Source organism: Mollisia scopiformis, assembly GCF_001500285.1.
Source record: "Mollisia scopiformis unplaced genomic scaffold LY89scaffold_9, whole genome shotgun sequence".
Classification (NCBI taxonomy): Eukaryota; Fungi; Ascomycota; class Leotiomycetes; order Helotiales; family Mollisiaceae; genus Mollisia; species Mollisia scopiformis.
In genome coordinates this window covers 341,305-360,150 of record NW_017263589.1, presented here as the reverse complement: position 1 = coordinate 360,150, position 18,846 = coordinate 341,305, and the positions used below count along the sequence as shown (strand labels likewise).

The 18,846-nt window shown below is 48.5% G+C and overlaps 9 protein-coding genes across 9 annotated transcripts; 3 read left to right on the top strand and 6 right to left on the bottom strand.

Annotated features, from left to right (window-relative positions):
- Nucleotides 1–698: 698 nt before the first annotated feature.
- On the top strand, nt 699–2,010 carry LY89DRAFT_774430 (uncharacterized protein; the record flags this gene model as incomplete). The annotated part of the gene is made up of 3 exons (XM_018221966.1): nt 699–842; nt 895–1,016; nt 1,070–2,010. The coding sequence occupies 3 exons, from the start codon at nt 699–701 to the stop codon at nt 1,713–1,715; spliced, it is 912 nt and encodes a 303-aa protein (XP_018072945.1). The 3' UTR covers nt 1,716–2,010.
- On the bottom strand, nt 1,925–3,173 carry LY89DRAFT_683526 (thiamine thiazole synthase). Its single transcript, XM_018214721.1, has 3 exons — nt 2,679–3,173; nt 2,311–2,625; nt 1,925–2,214 (listed from the first exon to the last, which is right to left on the bottom strand). Exons 1-3 carry the CDS (start codon nt 3,141–3,143, stop codon nt 2,017–2,019), a joined length of 978 nt encoding a protein of 325 aa, XP_018072944.1. The 5' UTR covers nt 3,144–3,173; the 3' UTR covers nt 1,925–2,016.
- A 1,230-nt stretch (nt 3,174–4,403) lies between these two features.
- On the top strand, nt 4,404–6,085 carry LY89DRAFT_696138 (apurinic/apyrimidinic endonuclease-like protein; the record flags this gene model as incomplete). The annotated part of the gene is made up of 3 exons (XM_018216806.1): nt 4,404–4,872; nt 4,925–5,222; nt 5,335–6,085. 3 exons carry the CDS (start codon nt 4,404–4,406, stop codon nt 6,083–6,085), a joined length of 1,518 nt encoding a protein of 505 aa, XP_018072943.1.
- Nucleotides 6,086–7,020: 935 nt separating this feature from the next.
- LY89DRAFT_780634 (uncharacterized protein) lies at nt 7,021–9,321 on the top strand (the record flags this gene model as incomplete). The annotated part of the gene is made up of 4 exons (XM_018222401.1): nt 7,021–8,156; nt 8,216–8,373; nt 8,418–8,745; nt 9,228–9,321. 4 exons carry the CDS (start codon nt 7,021–7,023, stop codon nt 9,319–9,321), a joined length of 1,716 nt encoding a protein of 571 aa, XP_018072942.1.
- LY89DRAFT_774428 (FAD/NAD(P)-binding domain-containing protein) lies at nt 9,312–11,138 on the bottom strand (the record flags this gene model as incomplete). Its single annotated transcript, XM_018221965.1, is given in 5 exon segments — nt 9,312–9,942; nt 10,027–10,194; nt 10,246–10,615; nt 10,634–11,029; nt 11,086–11,138. Coding segments are annotated over 5 exon segments (1,206 nt in total), but the record flags the coding sequence as incomplete, so codon positions are not given.
- A 112-nt stretch (nt 11,139–11,250) lies between these two features.
- On the bottom strand, nt 11,251–11,676 carry LY89DRAFT_732142 (uncharacterized protein; the record flags this gene model as incomplete). The annotated part of the gene is made up of 1 exon (XM_018219650.1): nt 11,251–11,676. One exon carries the CDS (start codon nt 11,674–11,676, stop codon nt 11,251–11,253), a length of 426 nt encoding a protein of 141 aa, XP_018072940.1.
- A 667-nt stretch (nt 11,677–12,343) lies between these two features.
- On the bottom strand, nt 12,344–13,681 carry LY89DRAFT_717173 (uncharacterized protein; the record flags this gene model as incomplete). The annotated part of the gene is made up of 2 exons (XM_018218329.1): nt 13,012–13,681; nt 12,344–12,962 (listed from the first exon to the last, which is right to left on the bottom strand). Exons 1-2 carry the CDS (start codon nt 13,365–13,367, stop codon nt 12,344–12,346), a joined length of 975 nt encoding a protein of 324 aa, XP_018072939.1. The 5' UTR covers nt 13,368–13,681.
- Nucleotides 13,660–16,642, bottom strand: LY89DRAFT_696137 (putative inorganic phosphate transporter C8E4.01c; the record flags this gene model as incomplete). The annotated part of the gene is made up of 8 exons (XM_018216805.1): nt 13,660–13,730; nt 14,146–14,414; nt 14,563–14,687; nt 14,801–15,081; nt 15,134–15,689; nt 15,835–16,012; nt 16,065–16,232; nt 16,287–16,642. 8 exons carry the CDS (start codon nt 16,640–16,642, stop codon nt 13,660–13,662), a joined length of 2,004 nt encoding a protein of 667 aa, XP_018072938.1.
- A 630-nt stretch (nt 16,643–17,272) lies between these two features.
- On the bottom strand, nt 17,273–18,606 carry LY89DRAFT_774412 (uncharacterized protein; the record flags this gene model as incomplete). Its single annotated transcript, XM_018221964.1, has 2 exons — nt 17,273–18,376; nt 18,576–18,606. 2 exons carry the CDS (start codon nt 18,604–18,606, stop codon nt 17,577–17,579), a joined length of 831 nt encoding a protein of 276 aa, XP_018072937.1. The 3' UTR covers nt 17,273–17,576.
- Nucleotides 18,607–18,846: the final 240 nt, after the last annotated feature.

The window sequence follows — 18,846 nt, the reverse complement described above, 5'->3', positions numbered from 1 at the left end:
AAGAGGAAGGCCAAGAAAATGTGGGTTATGTCCGTTGTGGCTAGGTTCTGAATGCCGTGCGATTGTTCGTCGCAGAGATTGTCTCGATCTATGATCCTTGGTAGCCATTGTAAACTAATTGTTTTGGGAAGCAGATCCAAAGGACCATGGACGTTCTATGAAAAGGATTGTAAAAGAGACACAAACACATCCAAAAGAGCAGTATGGATTCGTTAATTGCTCCGATGGGCGAAAGCCAACAAGTAATGCGAACACTCGAAAGTTCGTGCGGACTCATGTCATGCATAATTATCGACGACAGCAACAAATAAGCAGTTCTTCAAAACACAGACACCAAGACCAGGAACTTGAGATGACTTATGGGAGCCAAGACAGCGGTACAAGTACTGTTACAGAAGTTGGAACTCCTCTAGCCATATCATATGAGCAATGGAATATGGATCCATTCGATAGTCTCCCAATAAAAATGCAACCTTACATGCACTCACTCCTCCATCTCTGTAAGATCCTTCCTCATTGGCCCAATACCAACCCTCTCTTAACCCCCTGGAGTCGCAAACACAGTCGCAGAACACGCCTACGGAATCGAAGCACACTGGGGCTTCAACCCCATCAAAATCCTCTGGGTCCCTCTCGCCTTAACAGACGCCGCTCTCCTCCACACAATTCTCTTCTGCAGTGATCAATTTGAAGCTAAGATGATTGGCCAAAAGGAGCGTCCATCTGCCGTCATCCATTTGAAGCACACGATCCAGATCCTCAACGAGCGGTTTCGAGATTTTTCGCAGGAGGGAACCGGTGATTCTACTATTGCTGCCGTGGCGTTGTTGGCTTTGACTGAGGTATTCTCCTCCACCCGTGGGAGAGTTGAGCTACGTTGACTAGTGAGCATAGCAATCAAGCGAGAACCATGAGAATTGGCGGACTCATATGAGAGGTATAAAGCGGATGGTGGAGCTACGAGGCGGTTTGTCGGGATTTGAGGGGAATCCTATATTGGATGATATTCTTTACCGGTAGGTCTCTGGTTGCCCATGTTGACGTAGGAATGATCCTAAAGAAGTCTCAGAGCCGATATCTGGGGTTCCGTATACGGCCTTTCGAAACCTTACCTGCAGGTGGATGGTACGACTCTCCTTAAAAGTCCCCTTAAAACAGACACAACTCTTCCACCAGGTTTCAAAGCCCTCCACAACCAAAATTCCTTCTCCCCCGCCTTCCTCGAGATTCTCAACACCCTACAAACAATAACGCACAACCTAAACCGCCCCAACCCACCAAAATCAGAACTCATCCCCCTACAACTCCGCCATCGCATCCAATCCATCCAATACTCGCTCCTGCACACTTACCGCTGCATCTCAAACCCACTCCTCAAAGCCTGCTATCTCGGCATCCTGCTCTACGTCGGTATCATCCAGAATGAGTTCTGGATCCCGTCGATCAGCGACCAGATTTTGGGGCAGTTGAAGGCTTGTTTGAGCTTCGTTAGTGGTGCGTTGCGGCTTTGGTTGTTGTTTTTGGCGGGGTTGGTAGGAGGGGAGAGGGTGTGGGTTGTTTGTGAGGTTGTGACGATGGCTGAGGAGATGGGTATGGAGGGGTGGGGTGATGTGAGAGCAGTCTTGGAGGGTTTTGGTTGGGTGGGGTATATAATGGATGAAGACGGGAGGAAGTTGTGGGATGATGTTGTGAGGATAAGGAGTGCGTTGTTGTGATGTTGGAGTTAGATGAGATGGACAGGTTGAGAGAACAGGGAGGGCAGATTATTAGATGGCTTTCAGATGTTCTTGGGAAAGCACACTCGGATCAAGTTGCGATTTCGCTTAGCCAGCTTGAACCCCCTTTTCACTCTGAAATCTTGCTCAGGACGGGACAACAAAGATTATCAAGAAAGCAAGAAATTTAGAGAGATGACAGATACATAGTGTGTATGCTTTAAAGAGCGTGATTCATGCCTGCTATCCAATATGTGCGTATTTCGATACATGAAGCTGTGGTCATATGACCCATCTCAACCTAGTAAGCATTCTCCATCTTCCTTTCCTCGAAGACCTTCAAGGCTTCTTCGGCAGCTTTCACGCCGCTGAGAGCCATTGCACCAAATGTAGGTCCCATGCGATTGGCACCATCCACTTCGCTCAGTTCCATTCCACCAACAATCAAGCCGGGGACCACTTCTCTGGTTCCTTTGACGATGGCATCTTCGGCCGTGTTCTATTCTCGCAAGTCAGCATACAATATGAAGACTATCCTAGAACTGCCTGAAATGCTGGCAAGAAGGGAAAAGTATAGTCAAGAATTTAAGCTTACCATATCCAAGCCTCTCATGCCACCGAGCTTCTCAATCTGCTGCATGGACACAAGGCGCTTGACGGAGAAGGCTCCAAAAGGACCATCATGTCCAGTGGTAGAGATCACAAGAGGAGCATTGATGGTGTTGGGATCCATGCATGACTGATCGTCATGGTGCATGGTAACCAATGTCCAATTTGTGACCACACCAGCAATGCGAACGCCTCCATTAGCGGTAGGACGAGTGATGAGGTCTTCGACCGCCGTGGCGTTAAATAGCTTGATGTTCGGGAAGGAGAGGACTTTGGAGAGGAGAGTGGAGGTGAAGAGTGCCTGCACATAGACATGTTAGCTTGATGGAGACTGGAAAGGCACAGCGAACATACAGCATGCTTCACGACAACAAAGTCTCCCTCATCCTCGAACGGAACTCCAAGGTCGGTCAAGAATGCCTCAGCAGGCTTGCGCATAACCATGGCGCTGAAGAGTTGACCACCGAGCCAAGCTCCACCGCCTGGCGAAACAGAAGCTTCGATGATGGCAATCTTGAGATCAGGACGAGACTTTCCGAGCATGTAGGCAGTGCTGAGACCGCAAGATCCAGCGCCGACGATAACAATATCGGATTCGGCATACGTGTCGAGATCCTTGAAGTAGCGTCGAGTCATGGCTCGAGAGACTTGGGACTCGCGGATAGGAGCAAACGTGAAGCCATGCTCCCACTTGTCGGCAAGTTCGGCGAGAGTATTGGTCTTTCCATTCTGGACTGGAAAGGTCTTGACGTCAAAAGTGCTCTTCAACGGAACACTGTCGATGGCAGGTTCGTTGAACATTGCTGCTGGTGGAGCCATTTTGATGAGTTGTTAGATCAAGGTACGAACCTAACCTGGGTTAGAGCTAAACACGGATAGGGAGAAGGGTAAGGCATGATCCTTTCGCAGGTATTATCCTGATCAAGTAATTAACCGTATGATTTCAGAACGAACCCAGCATGTTGTCATCAGGCCAGACATCTCATCTGTGAAGATGGTGGATGAATGGCTGTGATGACGCTGGAGTTCGAACACCGGTTCATGCTATACTTTATGTATATGTGAAATACCTTGATCCTCTAGGGATAATTCCATTGCTTGGACATCATGGCTCCCTCCGACAGGAATATGTACTTTCGGTTTGTGTTCTGCAAGAAGGATTGAGTCAGCTGTATGCTTTTCATATAGAAGCAGTGCGATACAGACGTTGGTGTTTTGGTGGCAATCTGCTTTGGAGAGAAATGGTTGAGAGAAAGAAAAAGAGAAGTTGAGGGGTCGATACTTATGAGCTCGTGAAAGAGGGGTAGCTCTTTCATACCCCACCCTATACCTTGTAGTTGGGAGTTCTCCGTATGCAGGAAAGGATCCAGTAAGCTATCGAAGCATTCTGATTGACTATCGTGAGTGATTTTCCTAATGTAGCCTTTAACCGTTGACGACCGGTCGTACACTAGCAGGGCACATTTCGATCGTTAAAATCCCATGATAATAATTGGATGTTGACATAGCGACATCGGCAAGGGAACGGCTTCAGATGTTGCATGACACTTTTTGGATTCTCGGATGTCCTCTGGTTCGCAGAAAGATGCTCCTCTTTCGATTAGCTGCATATATGGATTGCTCTTGTTGGTTTAGAAGAGATACTTCCTTGAGAGATGCAGATGAAAAGATGTAGATGAGGTTCCACTCGAAATTCGCACCAGGACGGCCCAAAATGATCAAAGCACGGAATATCTTGTGTCAGAGTCCGCAAGCTAGGACTCTACAAGTTCTGGAATGATGCTTCGATTGCAGTTAATGCCATTGTAATACAGTAGAACGAGAGGAGACTGCAGTTGCCTGCAATGAAGAAGATAGTCACTCGAGTACATCTTCAAGGCCGTGACTCTTGTGTAGATTCAAAGTGTGAGGCAGGAGGATACTTTCAATCACCACAACATGTCCTCGAGAAAAGACTCCTGCTTGGAAGAAAAAGGGGATATCCTCAGTCACGTGCACGCGATTCCAAAAGCGCGCTTCGTCGCGTCAACCATAATCTTACGACGACACTCATCCACATCCATCGATTAAAGCATCAAAATGCCTCCTAGAGCTGCCAGAAAGTCGAAAAACCAGGGAGACACCGATCAATCAACCTCAACCCCAAAGAAAGGTCGAAAAGCAGCCGTAAAGATCGAAACCACTGAGGTTGTCGCGAAATCCCCAGCCAGATCAAGCAAAGCCACCAAGAAAGTCTACAAAGAAGAATCAGACTCGGAAGTCGACGATATCGAGTTGCCAGAGAAGACACATTCAACGAAGGTTAAGATCAATAGAGTCACAGCGAAGGCTGTTGTTGAGGAGAAACCCAGGCCGAAGTCTGCGAAAAGGAAATCACAAGCCGACGGCGAGGACAAGGACGAAGTAGACGCAGATGATAAGAAGGTCAAAAAGAAGCGCAAGACCAAAGAAGAAAAAGAAGCCGAGGCTATGCCACTTGCTGCTCGGACTGTGATCGGAACATTGAAGCATGCCATGCACATCGGTGCTCACGTCTCTGCTTCCGGAGGCATGTTTGCTACCTACCTTCTGCCAAGGCTCACTTGCTAATCACTTCGCAGGTGTTCAGAATTCCATTAATAATAGTTTGCATATCGGTGGCAACTCTTTCGCCCTGTTTCTCAAGTCACAACGGAAGTGGACGAGTCCTCCTCTTGCACCCGAAGCTCGAGATCAATTCAAGGCGTTCTGCTTGGAGCACAAATATGATGCAGCCAAGCATGTCCTCCCTCATGGCTCATACCTTGTGAATCTGGCACAAGCGGATGCTGAGAAAGCGGACCAGGCATATACATGTTTCTTGGATGATCTACAGCGTTGCGAGGCTCTGGGCATCATGCTCTATAATTTTCACCCTGGGTACGTAAAACTATATCCATCTAGTTTGACAGCGGCTTCTCGGGACACTCTTTCCGGAGAGTTCATCGCGGCCCTTGTCATTTGTGTGAAACACATACTGACTTGTCAATAGTAGTACGGGAGGTAATCCTCGCCCGGAAGCAATCGCACGTATCGCGGCACAGCTGAATAAAGCGCACAAGGCAACCAAGACAGTGGTCACAGTCCTGGAGAATATGGCAGGTGCCGGCAATGTGATTGGTTCAACGTGGGAAGACCTTCGAGACATTATTGATCTTATTGAAGACAAGTCTCGTGTGGGTGTTTGCATAGACACATGTCATACTTTTGCTGCAGGCTACGATCTACGATCTCCCGAAGCATTCAAGAAAACGATGGACAGCTTCTCGGAGATCGTCGGTATATCCTATCTCAAAGCTCTTCATCTGAATGACAGCAAAACCCCATTGTCGTCTAACCGAGATCTGCATGCAAATATTGGTACAGGGTTCCTTGGTTTGCGAGCTTTTCATAATGTGGTAAACTTTGCTTCCTTCCAAGATCTCCCGATGGTTTTGGAGACGCCAATCGAAAAGAAAGGACCAGACGGAAAAACGATCGAGGATAAGAATATTTGGGCCTCGGAGATTAAGTTACTCGAAAGTCTTGTCGGTGCTGATGCAGACACGAAAACCTTTCAAGAAGAAGAGCAGCGATTGCAAGACATCGGTGCCGAGGAGCGAAAGAAGTTCCAAGGCCAAGTGGACAAGAAGAAACAGAAAACCTTGGACTCCATGTTCAAGAAGGCTTCGCCAAAGAAGAAGAAGTCCAAGAAGGATGATGTGGCAGACGCTGATGAGAGCGAGGGTGGATGCAGTCATTGATTTCTTGGACCTGACTTCACTAAGTGGCTTTTCGGTGTCGATGGAATCCTCCGGCAATCGCGCTCTTTGGAAATCTATTCTATTGGGAATGAGCTCCGCTCGTCCAGCAAGTTTTCTTGGATGTGTAAAACACATGGATCGACATTATAGGCGATGGCCAACACGTCTCCAGCTGTTGATTACGCCGATGTGGTATTGAATCATTCAGACTCCCATCGCACCACCTGCATATTTGATTGTGATAGAATCTAAAGACTCCGCGGGGTCCATTCAAATCCGAGAGAAACTCGAACGCTCTCAGTTCGTCAAAAACGGTGAAACTGTTGGTTCTTTTAGGTTGTTGGTACAAAGTACCACTAAATCTCATGCGTATCGTTTTGCGAGTTTCATTTTTCATTGTTGTGAGTTGTGGCTGGTCTTAGTGGTGCTAGGGATCTTGGTGAAGCAAACCGTCGACCAGCCTTGGTAAGGCTGTGCGCTCAACATTTTTAAGAAGATCGCCGAGTTCTAGTCACTCCTGTCGTCATACCCTGTTGTTGTTTGTGATGGTTCTATTTTGTGGCAACACTCGGTATTATGACGTCCCTGCTATTGTAAGGCAAACTCGATGCATATGTTTTCAATAGTTCATCGCCTGCAGTAAAACGGCAGCCTTGTTGTAAAGTTGACTCGTTGTCGCGTGGTATTCGACGATACTGCATCTACCCGTTGCTGTACACCAGTTCCTCAGCCCATACATGAGTCAAGCCGAGGTAGGAAGTCAAGTGTTATCCATTGCTGAGTTGTCAATAACAAAGCCCGAGAATGAAGTCTATCAAAGTGCCAGCAAATTTCTGAGTGGTCCTTCAAGTGGCCCGCAATCCTGTGTGATAGCCAATCTTGTTGAAGGAATATATAGATTTAGGTATGATACTCCTTTATCAGCACATTCTCGAATGAGTTTCTCGTGCTCTGAATCCTGCGGCTTCGACTTCTGCTGTTTTCCTCGGGCCCGAAGAGGGAGGCGAAGAGGATATAGAGCACGACATATCTACGAAGAATACGAGCTCAGCCCGACACCATCGTACGACTCGTGTCCATACTCACACCGCCGATCATACTTTAATCCATACAACCTCTTTCGTCGTCGTCCTCAGATTGTTCTCCCTCCGAATCCATTTCTTCTCGCCTCACCTGCGCTTGAAGTGCTGCCAGATATTATACACGATATAGCTGGTCTAGATGTATTTCGCCTATATCGACTTGGCTACTATCTAGACGGTAACGTCTTTCGTCGGAATCGCCAAGCTCTCGAGCCCCAAATCATCTGCGCTCCTCCAATCTTCCCCCCAAGAGCCCTTTTCAGACATACGATTGCAAACCGAGTACTGCTTCCTCCACCGCCACCTCTCAAGCTCTTCCCCGAATTACAGCTTCCTGATCCGGTTCTGCTGAACCCGCTCCCGAAACTCCTTCGCGAGACCTCGATCGAACACCAACATCGTCACTATTCACCTAAGCTACTGGCTCCTGTCGTCAACGAGATCAATCAGATCAATCTCGTCTCCAAGCCTCCTCTCTTTAACCCAGTCCCTGTTCCAACTCCGATTGTCCAGCCTCCTGCTGTCGTTAAAGTCTCAGTCCCCATCCCAGCTGAAGTTGTCCAACATCCTGTCGTCGTCAAGGTTCCCGTCCCTATCCCAATTCCTGTCCCGATTCCTGTTCCAGTCCCAGTCCCTGTTGCCGGTCCAGTTAATCAGATCATCAATCAGATTAAATCCACAAACATCTTCTTGATTGTCTGTGTCCGCCCAGTCCGACCACGCCGCGGAATACGACCCCTTCTCACGGATCCAAATCAAGCAACCAACATCGATCCACTAGCCACTGACGAGATGGTCGGCATCGGCGGACGTTTAATGCGGGATGAGGAACTGGAGGATATCCTCGCGAATACCATCAGTAATTGTTTTGGCTCGGACTGGTTCTCTCGGAATACCAATACCAGACTTGGGCCCTTGAGATCGTTGGCCGGGTATACCAGCTCGGAAAGAGGGTTACAAGAGGGGATGATTACGGATATGATTAGGAAGTAGGTGTCCTTCCCTCACTTTTCATGAACATTCAAGATTGTTGACCTTGTGGCAATAGGCATAACCTCGCAGTCCAACTCGCAAACAACATGGTCAGCATAAACTCCATGGTCTCCCAAATCCACCCCAAAGTCATCGACTCTGGCCCCGACGCCGGCCGCTTCCCGAGAGATTTCGAACTCCCCCAAAAAATCGAATGGTTCGGCAGACTCAACGGTATGCCTTCCCTTCCCTCCCTCGTACCATCACTAACCAAACAGACACAACCCTAGACTCCATCCTAACCGCCTACGACATCACGCCCCGCAGTCTCTCAGAAACCCTCACAAATCCCCTGCGCGGTCTTTCCTGGTACGAGAATGGGCTTCTGGAGATGAATCGTGTGAGAGATGAGTTGTTTGAGATTAAGTTGTTGTTCTTGTTTGAGTTTCTGGGCGTAGATTTTTCGGAGTTGGCGAGAGATGGTGATCGATCGGGATTGGGGTTGAGTGGGAGATTTGACGATGGTGGATTGCTTGGGAGGAGGAATGGGAGGTTAGGCGGTGGGAGGTTGTTGGGGATGGGTGGTGATGGGAGGTGGGGTATAAGGTGAGTCGAAATGAGTTGGTGATTGGTTTGGAGTTTTGTGGTTTTACTTATGATGATCTGGGCTTGGAATAGTTTGGTAATGAGGATATGAGTGCGAGTTGGTCTTCTTAATTAATGGTTTATTTAGTTCGCAATCAGCAACTTATTTTTTTTGCATTGCACTTGGTGTGAAAAGTTTTCTTTCTATAGCCACGACGTCTAGATAGGCTGTCGGTTTGAAGGTTATGGAAGTCGTCAAGAGGGATGGACTGGTAGACAGAGGGCAAGTTCTCGGTCGTTGTCTACTCGATGCTCTTAAGGAGTTACGAAAGCGGCACCCATTCGTAGATCAAGTGCGGGGACGTGGGTTATTGTTCGGTATGGAAATTGTCAAGCCAGCGACGAACGAGCGAGATCTGGACCTGGGCAGAGCGCTGGGGAAAAGGCTGAAAGACAATGGTCTTTGGGTCAACTTCTCTACCGGCACTAACGACGTCTGATAGCGAGCTGCAGACCGGTATTGCGATCTTGTACCGCACGTTCGAGGACGCTTCAGCGCAGCGAGACAGCAATAGTAGTCTTCAGGACGAAAAATAAAGAATTGTGAAGTTCGTCTAATCTATAGATATCGTACTGCTCAAGATAAGCTGTAATAATGCATCCTCGTGCACACATGCAATCTAAGTCCCACAGTGCATTTGAACTAGTGCATAGGCATCGCTCGATGCACACCTCGCACTGAACGCCATGTTTTCATCTCCAGCATAGGAGCTGCCTTAACTTCAATCGTCCCTAGCGCACCATACGAACATCAACTCCACGGCCAAGTCATGATGGCGAATAACGATCCCCAAACCGAAGACAGGGGCTTTGCTTTTCTATCTCCGGGGTAGACGAAGCCGAGGTCTTCCACGGTCCGAACTATCCCCCTTTCCTTTGGAGTGAGCTTTGAAAAAGCCTTGTGAATTTCTGGGGTCTTTGATCTTTGCTAAAATTCAACTAGACCCCAATGCGTTGGCAGTTTCCCAATCCCACCATGTCGAGTCCTTGTTTCTTGTCCGCCTGGATTGCCCAGTCATACAGGAAGTTAAGGTGATTGCCATCCCGTGGTGGTGGCTCCAAAGAATGGAAATCCTGGCCTGTTGGGGTTGCAGCTAATAGATCCTCTTCCCACTTCTGCATCTCAGCAGTGGAAGGTAGTGACTCTGGCCAGTATAGCTGCCTGTGATTCTGCCAGTGCATATCTATTGACATCAGCCATGTTGATTCAAGATCATGTAGAGAAAATAGCGCTCAGGGGACAATTCCGCGTGGTAAGGTGAGGAAGGACAGTGACGGGTGTGGCGTAAAAAAACAATGGTGGTATGTTCCCTTTAATCCGGACCCGTTCTCTGTAATTGGAGACGGCACAATCGACTCCAAGAATGGATAGGCATAAATGTAACCGTTACAGAAGACGATGGAGTCGAGCTGATCGTATCAGCATGTCAAATGGTCGTATTGAGCAGTAAGAATACAAACATCAAGCAATTTTAAGCCATCCTCAAAGGTTATACTCCATTCTAGTGCATCAAATTGCAAAATCGATGGGAAAACAGTGATTCTCGAATCCAGTGATGGTTTGTTCGATCTCGCAGAAATATATGTATTTGCTGCTACCTTCGAAATTTGAGTTGCTATTTCCTGACCAGAGGCTCCGGATCCGACAATCAATATTCTCTTGCCGGCATATGGCTCCGGCCGCCGATAGTACTTCGAGTGTATGACCGTGTCGGGGTAAGTTTGCTTCCATTGACCGAGGCCAGAGATGTGAGGGACTTGAGGAATAGAATAATAACCAGATGCTACAACGACAGCGTCGTAGACCTTGTGAAATATCATTTCGTTAGACCTGAAAGCTACTTCTCACTTATCCCTAGTGGATGTGCTGAGCAGTTCCACATTGGTGACCTGAGTGTTGTAATGAATCAAACCTCGGACATCCTCTGCATAGGTCTGTAGGCAGTCCAGAATCTCCTCATGGCTGGGGAAGATTTGTAGATCATTCGAAAACTTGAGGTCAGAGTACCGCATCAACGTCTTCGGAATATTGGACGCCATGAAGTCGTCGACGGGTGAGACGTAGTGTCCACTAGACTCTCCGCCAGCAGCTGGGTGCTCGAGCGGCACATGTGGGCTTGTCGAGGGAATACGATCCTCAAATCCATCTCCATGTGTTTCAGCGGAGTGGTTCCAGAGTCCGCCCGGAGTGCTTCGCCGCTCGTAGACATCTATTTCGCTGAAACTGTTTTCGGCGCGAAGGAACCTGGTCCCAAGGTTAGATCTCCCGCGTCAATTAGAGTCAAGATAAGGAAGACAAACTTCGCAGCGGCGAGCCCTGATGGGCCAGCTCCAATGACACATATTCGACGAACAGTAAAACCTGAAAGCATTTTGCCTTGCGATCAATGTGGAGACTAGATATATATTCATCCAACCTGACAAAAACAACCCATCGAATTACTCACTCAACGCATCCCTTCCTACTCAAGTCCCTTCACTCTCTCCGTTTTTCTCTCCATCGCAACCAGGATCCTTCTCCCTCTCAACCTCCCCATCCCTCAACAGACCCTCCTCCTTCATTTCCTCATCACCCCCATCCAATCCTTCCTTCCTCTTCCCCTTTCCCTTCCCCTCATCAACAGCCCCCCCAACCCTCAACGCATCCTTCGTCCCATTTCCCAAGTAACCCTTAGAGAAATCTTTCTCAGCCTGCACGAGCTGGGCTCGGTAGACCATTACGTTGGGGTGCGAGGCTGCTTTGCTGATTGCGCGGCAGAGGGAGGTTATTTGAGACATGTGGTCGCTTTTGCTTTGATTCACAGAGGAAGATTGAGAATGATTTAGGGGGAAGTTGGGGTTTAAGGTAGATGTTGAGGTGAGGTTGGGTGGTGGTACTAGAGCCTCAGGCATGTTTATACGCGTATTTGGATTCTGGGGGTTTGATTGGATGGTTAGTGAGTGAACTTAGATGGCGCAACTTCAACCCCTTTCGTCATTGATGTCTTCTCTCGAATCCAGCATGGAATACTTCTGCTCTATGTGTAACAACAGGGGAAAGTCGACACAATGCCATTGTTTGATGATAAAAGCTCACTCATCTTACCTCATCAAGAACTGCATGAAACTCACTTTACGGAAATCCCCCATGATGAATCATTCGAATATCAAGGGCTATGCTACGGTGTATATGAGCACTTTGTAGCCGGACTTTTATGATTTCGCTAGTTTGACTGCCAGAATTTGATAGTACATCTGAGGTGCGCCCTTTTAATGATGGCTCTTTTCCACGTCGCTGGAACATACTTTCGAACGCCAAATACCACGCAAAGGCGCTCGCTATAAAACTGAAACGTGCAATAAGAGTACGAAATTCGAAGAACAGGTGCAATTTTATGAAAATTATGTACTCTATTCGAGCTTCTGAATCTATTAAGCCAAAATAAGCGAGGCTCACCAAATCCCCCTAAAACTTGAAGGACTTACTTACATACAACTCCCCTCTATCCTATCAACAGGGTATAATACAAAACTCCCTCAATCCCAAAAACCTATGCACAAAATCCCCCTCCCACCTTCATCACCTCTCATCCGCCATCTCATAAACCGGCTGCTGCGGCCCCAACTCATGCACCCCTCCATTACCACCACCAATATTACTCTCCCCCGGCAACTCCGTCTTCACGCTCGTATAATACGGCGCCCCCGACCCATCCGGTGCCGCCATCTTCATAACCGTTTCTCCCTGCCCATCTTGCGCCGCCGTCCCCGCCGTCCCGGGAGCACTTTGTCTCTTCCTATACCTCCTCAACAGGAACAACGCCCCCGCCAACGCCATGGCGCCTAGAGCCCCGACCGCGACTCCGACTCCGATGCCTGCTTTTGCGCCGGTGGAGAGACCGCTGCTGCTCCCGCCCGTTGCAGACGTCGAGGTTGATGATGAAGAAATCGAGGATGTGACCGAGCCAGTATCCGTCGATGAGCTAGAAGACGTGGTGAGGAACGCGTACCCGTTGATCTGGGGCGCGGAGACGGTGCCGCCGGATTTGAAGGTCGTGGTTGAGTGGACGAACCAGGAGTCGGAGCCGGAAGAGGAATTGATGTATATACTCATTGCTTGGCCGGAGGTTAGGGTTGAGAGGCAGAACGCGGAGTCTGTTGCTGGGGCGCGGATTTTAGGGTTTGCGGGGGTGAAGGATCTATGTTACTTAGTTATGCTGAAGAGAGGGGATATGGGGAGGTAGGTACTTGGGACAGCAGACAACATATTCGCTAGCCGTGTTCACGGGTGAAGACCAGACGGTGGTATACATATCCGGACACGCCAGCCCTTCTAGACTCGTGGTGGTAAGTTGGGGAGTTTGATGGGATTGCGTCCATGATTCTGTCATTTGCGATGGCTGGCAGTAGAGATCTGTATTATCCTGATCTTCGCGGAACGTTGGGTCAAAGACCATGATCGTTCCATCCCAGGTATAGATTTGCGAAGAACAATCGGCCAGCGAAGGCCAGGCGGTGGTTAATGGGAGCCATGAGGTGACGGTCCCGTTGTTGATCTCGGTTGAGAGGGCCGGAGCGGCTGTTGTTGTACCTGCTGCTGCCATGATTCTTTAATTCCCAGCAAAGCAAAGCAAAGAGAGAAAGGAAATGCCAAGGAGAAGGAAAAACTTAAACACGAAACATTTGACGAGAAATCAGAGATTCGGAAGTTCAGGCAAAATTAAAAGACAAGAGTGAGAAGAAGGATAAAAGATGGTGGCCTGGACTGGACATGGCAGGTGGCGCAGACACAGCAAATAAGCCCAGCATAGCAAAGTAAGATCTGACTTCCTTCGACATCATTGACTTCGCTCTCGCATCCTCTCACCACATAATGCTGGTATAATTGCTGATCCCTTAACTAATGCTTGTTGATTGGTTCCATCGCTGCCAAGCACTGAGGCGCAGAGCCGCATCCCAAGAACGGGCTATTGATAGATTAGCGCATGGGTTCTTACGTGATGCGCATCTCGGTAGGGCTGAGCTGCCACTTACAATCCTTGGTGGCGGACGGAAAAACATTTCCTACTCTGCAATTCAAGGTCTGGAAATATCTTGATATGGAATCATTCTGCTTCGAGAAAATACCTTATTTGACTACAAGTCAGGAAACAACGCATGTTCGAGCAAGCTTAAGTTAAGCGTATTTGCAAGAAAAAACGAACCCTTCAACAATCAAATTGACACATCAATTTATACGTTCCCCCATCAAATCCACGATTATCAAAGAACAATCTCAAAAACCTCACCTCGCTCCTACGTAAAACCCTCAATTAGTAAGTCCCGCACCGTTCCCCACCCCCTTCTCATTAACCCCCTCCTCACTGCCCGTCAAATTCCCACCATTTCCTCCCTTCTTCTCCCCCTTCAACCCCGTCGTCCTCGCAAAATACTCATGCACCTCCCTCGGAATCTCCTCACCCGCAATATCGAGATCCTCCTCCGAATTCAACTTCTCCATCCACTCGTCCCTCAAATCCTGCACCTTGGACTCATAATCCAATTTCGGATCATAGTATTTCCCCGCTCCTCTTAAGCGTTCCCAGAGCGAGAGATGGTGCGGGTGGACTGCGATGCCGTGATAATCGCTTTCGCGCCCGTTGCGGATGTAGCTATTGACAAATCAGTATGATTGTTTGAAGGGGATGCGAAAGCCGAGAAGCTCATCCGGCAGACTTCGGACACATCTTCTTTGATGAACAGCTCCCGAAGATATTGGCTCCTGACATGGGTGCAAAGAAAGGGTAGAATTTGACTTACTGGAAGCGACGCTCTGCTTCCTTGAGATCCAGACCCGTGGTATCTGGCAGGAAAAGCGCCGTGATCAGCATACCAGCTAATCCGAACCACGGAACAACATAGAATTTCTGCTGAGTCGAGATATACTATATCTCTGTCAGTATGAGTTTGGGGGAGGATATCGAAGAGCAGAACACTTTTGAGAAAAGAGCTCGGCTCCTCAAGTAATTTTTGGGAATGAGAGCGAATTCCAACTTACATTATACATAACCGCAGCAGTCAACGCACCCAACTTCCCCACCGCTGCCGAAAACCCATGCGCGCTGGCCCTAACAGGCGTAGGATATACCTCCGCCGCGACCAAGAACGTGGTACTATTCGGCCCAAACTGGTTGAAGAAGCTAGATAGGAAATACATCGCCTGGAAGGCGGGGATGTGCGCTTTGTTGAGGGCGTAGAAGTTGTAGTGGAAGGCCGGGACGACGAAGAGGATGAAGTCCATGAAGAAGCCGAGTTGTTGCATGCGTTTACGGCCCACGACTAGAGCGGGTGGGTTAGTTTGGTTTTAATGGGAGGGGAGGAAGGGAAGTACATTTGTTATCAATGAGGAAGGAAGCCAGGTAGTAGCCGCAAAGGGAGACGCCTACGTTAACCATGTTCCAGAGCCAGCCGGTTAGGACGGATTTATTGCCCGGGTTCAGGACGCTGATGAATTGTCCTTGAAACAATTTATTTCCGTAGAAGAATATGTCATTGCAGTACCAAGCACCGGCGGTAGCGATCAATCTTCCTCCAAAGACACTGAAAGTTAATTTCAGCGATTGGACGTCGTATCCAGTAACGGCGGCCTTCTTCTTTGCTGTGTTAAGTACTTTGGAAGCTAGGGGCATTTTCCAGGTTCGGTAGTAGACTAGCCAGAGAGTGCCTACGGCGGGAATGGCGAAGGATACGCGGTAGGTCCATTGGGCTACGCGTTCCGAGTAGGGAGGGCTGCCTTGGCCGTGGTGGAAGATTAGGAGAAGGAGGATGAGGATGATTTGGTTGAAGAACTGGCCCCAGCCTTGCATGAGGAATGCCATGGTCACTTTGCGGCCACGATGAAGGCGGTCTTCTCGGGTGGAGATCTTTCCTGCACCTGTGGCGTTTTCCTAGAAGAGGATTCGATGTTAACAAGATGCTTTTAGAAGATCATGGGTAAAGCAGGACTCGAAAAGAATCAGGGATGTTCGACTCTTGAACAAATTCCAGGGGCACACAAGAAACTTTGAAGGGCCAAAAAAACTAAACACGTACCATTGCAGCAGTAGCAGTCATCGGATATTCCCCTCCAACACCAATACCGTAAAAGAACAAGGACCAAGCATAACAAATGACCCATCCATTCAAAGTAGTTCCCCACGACGCAACAAGCATACACAGTCCAAGGAACATGATAACCACATCCTGGATGAGACCCCATCGTCGACCGATACTGTGGACACCATTAACATTCTTATTTATCACTACTTATAAGGATGCCGTACCCATCACCAAGAGCACCAACGAGAATCTGGCCAACAATGATGCCACAGACTTCAAGGTATTGAACGGCCGCTACCCAAGTCTCATTGCAAGTTTTGTACTTGCTCCAACAGTTAGGCCAGACAGCTGAGAAAAGTGGGGTCAAATTGCCGATGGAGAATAGGACGTAACTTTCACGGATCTGTTAGCAACTGTCATAAAGTAAAGAATAAATGCAGACTCACCCTTCAAGCCCCAAACCAGCACCAGGCAGGATGGCATGTCGAAAATACCATCCGATCGGAGACAAGGGATCTTCCTTCATCATAGCCCATATTGCGCGCAACTCCTTCCTCGACTCCGCGTTATCGACCGAGGCATTGAACGCCAGCTGTTTCCCCAACGGTAAATCCGCCCAGTAAACACCTTCCGAATTATACGAATCGTGTGGGAAGATCATGCTTTTCAGCACGTCTTCGCCGTCAGTAGGCACGGGTCCTTCCATGTGGACATGATTGTCCCCAGTTTCCGGACCGTGCGGAACACCGATGATGCCCTGGTTCGTAGGATCATGCGGGTTATGATGGTATAAGTGGGCCATTCTGGAGCCGGCGTGAAAGACAATTGCCTAAGAGACACTTGGCAGGAGACTTGGCGGGGAGAATAAACTGCGACTCAAGAGACTATATAATGTAGCTCCTCGGGACGGATCTCAAGAGTTGACTATGCCGTGCCTCTCATGGGCGCTTGAGTGGTCAAGGATACACAAGGGTCGTCAGAGGCACATGCTCTGAACATGAATCCTGATGGGTTGAGATACCTTTGTGAAAACGTGCAGCAGGCTGACAATGATAGAAAAATGGCTTGCAATGGCCCTCTCGATTTCCTGTTCCGCTCCTCCACAAGCAGGAATGAGCTTTGTTTTTCTTCGAGTTGACTTCAACTCTTTGGTGAATGAAAAGAGGTTCTACCATCGACGGGATAAGATCCACCTCCACAAAAGCCACCGCAGTCATTTGAGGTATCAATCCTTGGTGATCGTCTATGGCTGCGGGAGCGTTGAGCGACCACGTTCTTGTTTGCAGGGGCGGGATTCGGAAGATGAAATCTGGTGGCATGCTCGGTTAATCAAGAGGCGTCTGGTATTGCATGGAGCTGTATACATGACTTAAACTTTAGCCAATAGGAAAAGTACAAGGGAGCGGAACTCCCGAAAGTCTGTTGTGACTTGAATTCTCACCAGTGGGGTCGTTCACAAAATCATAAGATGATTGGATCCAAAATTGATTTGAGGCTGGGAGTTATGTCCCACTGTCTACTTCTTGAGGGTCCACGGAATGGAGTCATCTGAACAGGTGCATGAACCTCGTCCATTCCTTAGTAATCTTGAGCGTCTTTGCCGTGCATCGAAGCTCTTTTTCATGCGCATTAGAGCTGCTTTCTGTCTAAGAGCAATAGTGCAGCTTAGACGAAGCAAAGGCGAGCGAGATTAAGCTACTAATAGCAGTTCCCGGCTTAAGCTTTGTACCTAGTTTTCACTGACTAGGGTTTTCCGACTGTCGAATTGCTTCTGGCTTGTCGTTATCCAATTTCATGCCAAGAATCATCTTGACCTCCGGGCAGTATTTCATGATGTGATCAACCTGGCCTTTGTCGTCCCAGATCTGTTCGTGGTGTACTCCAAGCCATCCGACATGGTATCCAAGAGGCGCATCGTCCCAGACACTTTCAACACTGAAAGTCTTGCTGACTGCGGCATTCGGCATGTGTGAACCTGGAAGTTCGTGGAGATTATTCGTCAACCACAGATCTTCTAAAGCACCATCTCCTACTTTTCTTTGTTTCGACCTCAGCACCTCCAGTATCTTGCTTACTTTTCGCAGACTCAGACCTCCATTTCCGCCGTATTGCGCAGTCTTGGACCAAGGCGCCCCTATCCAATCCCACTCCAAATAATCGTTCAATGTTTTTGCAGCATTCGCGCAAAATATACTGTCCGGCTGCCACACCAAAAGGTGCTCTGCAGGTGCAAGGAGATCTCTGTAGAGATGAATGTCGGTAAACATCTGGGATATTGTCTCTCTGTCCTTCAGAGAATAGTTGCCTGGAATCGGAAGAAGTTGAAGCTTCCCAGAATCCTCAAACCGGGATATGACAGGAGATGATCGCATAAAGGAGAGCGCAGCAGGGGAACCCATAAACTTGAATGTCCATTCAGGAGGTATAATGGTCGTCATATGTGTGAAAAGAGCTGGCAAGTGTGGTAATGGTCGAGTCTCGACGAGGAGAGCGAGTTTGCGAGGATCATATTGGGGTATTATGGGAGCTGGTGGAGCTTGGGTTTCGTTTACAGCGATCGCTTTTTCTGCAGGACAGGATTCAAATGAGGATCGAGTAGTGAGGGTTGTCCAGGAACTGGAAAACATCAGTACCTAGCACACAAGGATAGGTTAGAGATACATACGTGTAGTAGAAAATCAGGACAAATACGAAAGCGAATACAGCCCATCTGGACATCAATTGAGTGGCTCTACCTGGTATCTGCCATGGCAGCATGGCCGACATGAAGGACTGTAAGGAAATGAAAAGAGAAGCAAGATGACAGATTTAAGAAAGCATGGTGTGCAACCAACAGACGAAGAGAAGAGAATACGGCCCCCTATTATCTAAATCTGACTTACAGCAGACGGCGGTTGCCGCTCAGCCACTGGTGTTGGTGCTCGCGTGCTCAGCCATGTTTCCAAGTGATAAAAACTCCGATCGACCAGCGACCAGCGAGCAGGGAGCAGTGAGGACGTCAGCGTC

Excerpts from the sequence above, each read along its gene's own strand:
- LY89DRAFT_683526 (XM_018214721.1), bottom strand. The coding sequence starts at position 3,143 with ATGGCTCCACCAGCAGCAATGTTCAACGAACCTGCCATCGACAGTGTT. Across the intron at positions 2,626-2,678 it reads TTGTTGTCGTGAAGCATGCT|GCACTCTTCACCTCCACTCT; the intron begins GTATGTTCGCTG and ends GTCTATGTGCAG. Across the intron at positions 2,215-2,310 it reads GCATGAGAGGCTTGGATATG|AACACGGCCGAAGATGCCAT; the intron begins GTAAGCTTAAAT and ends TTGCGAGAATAG.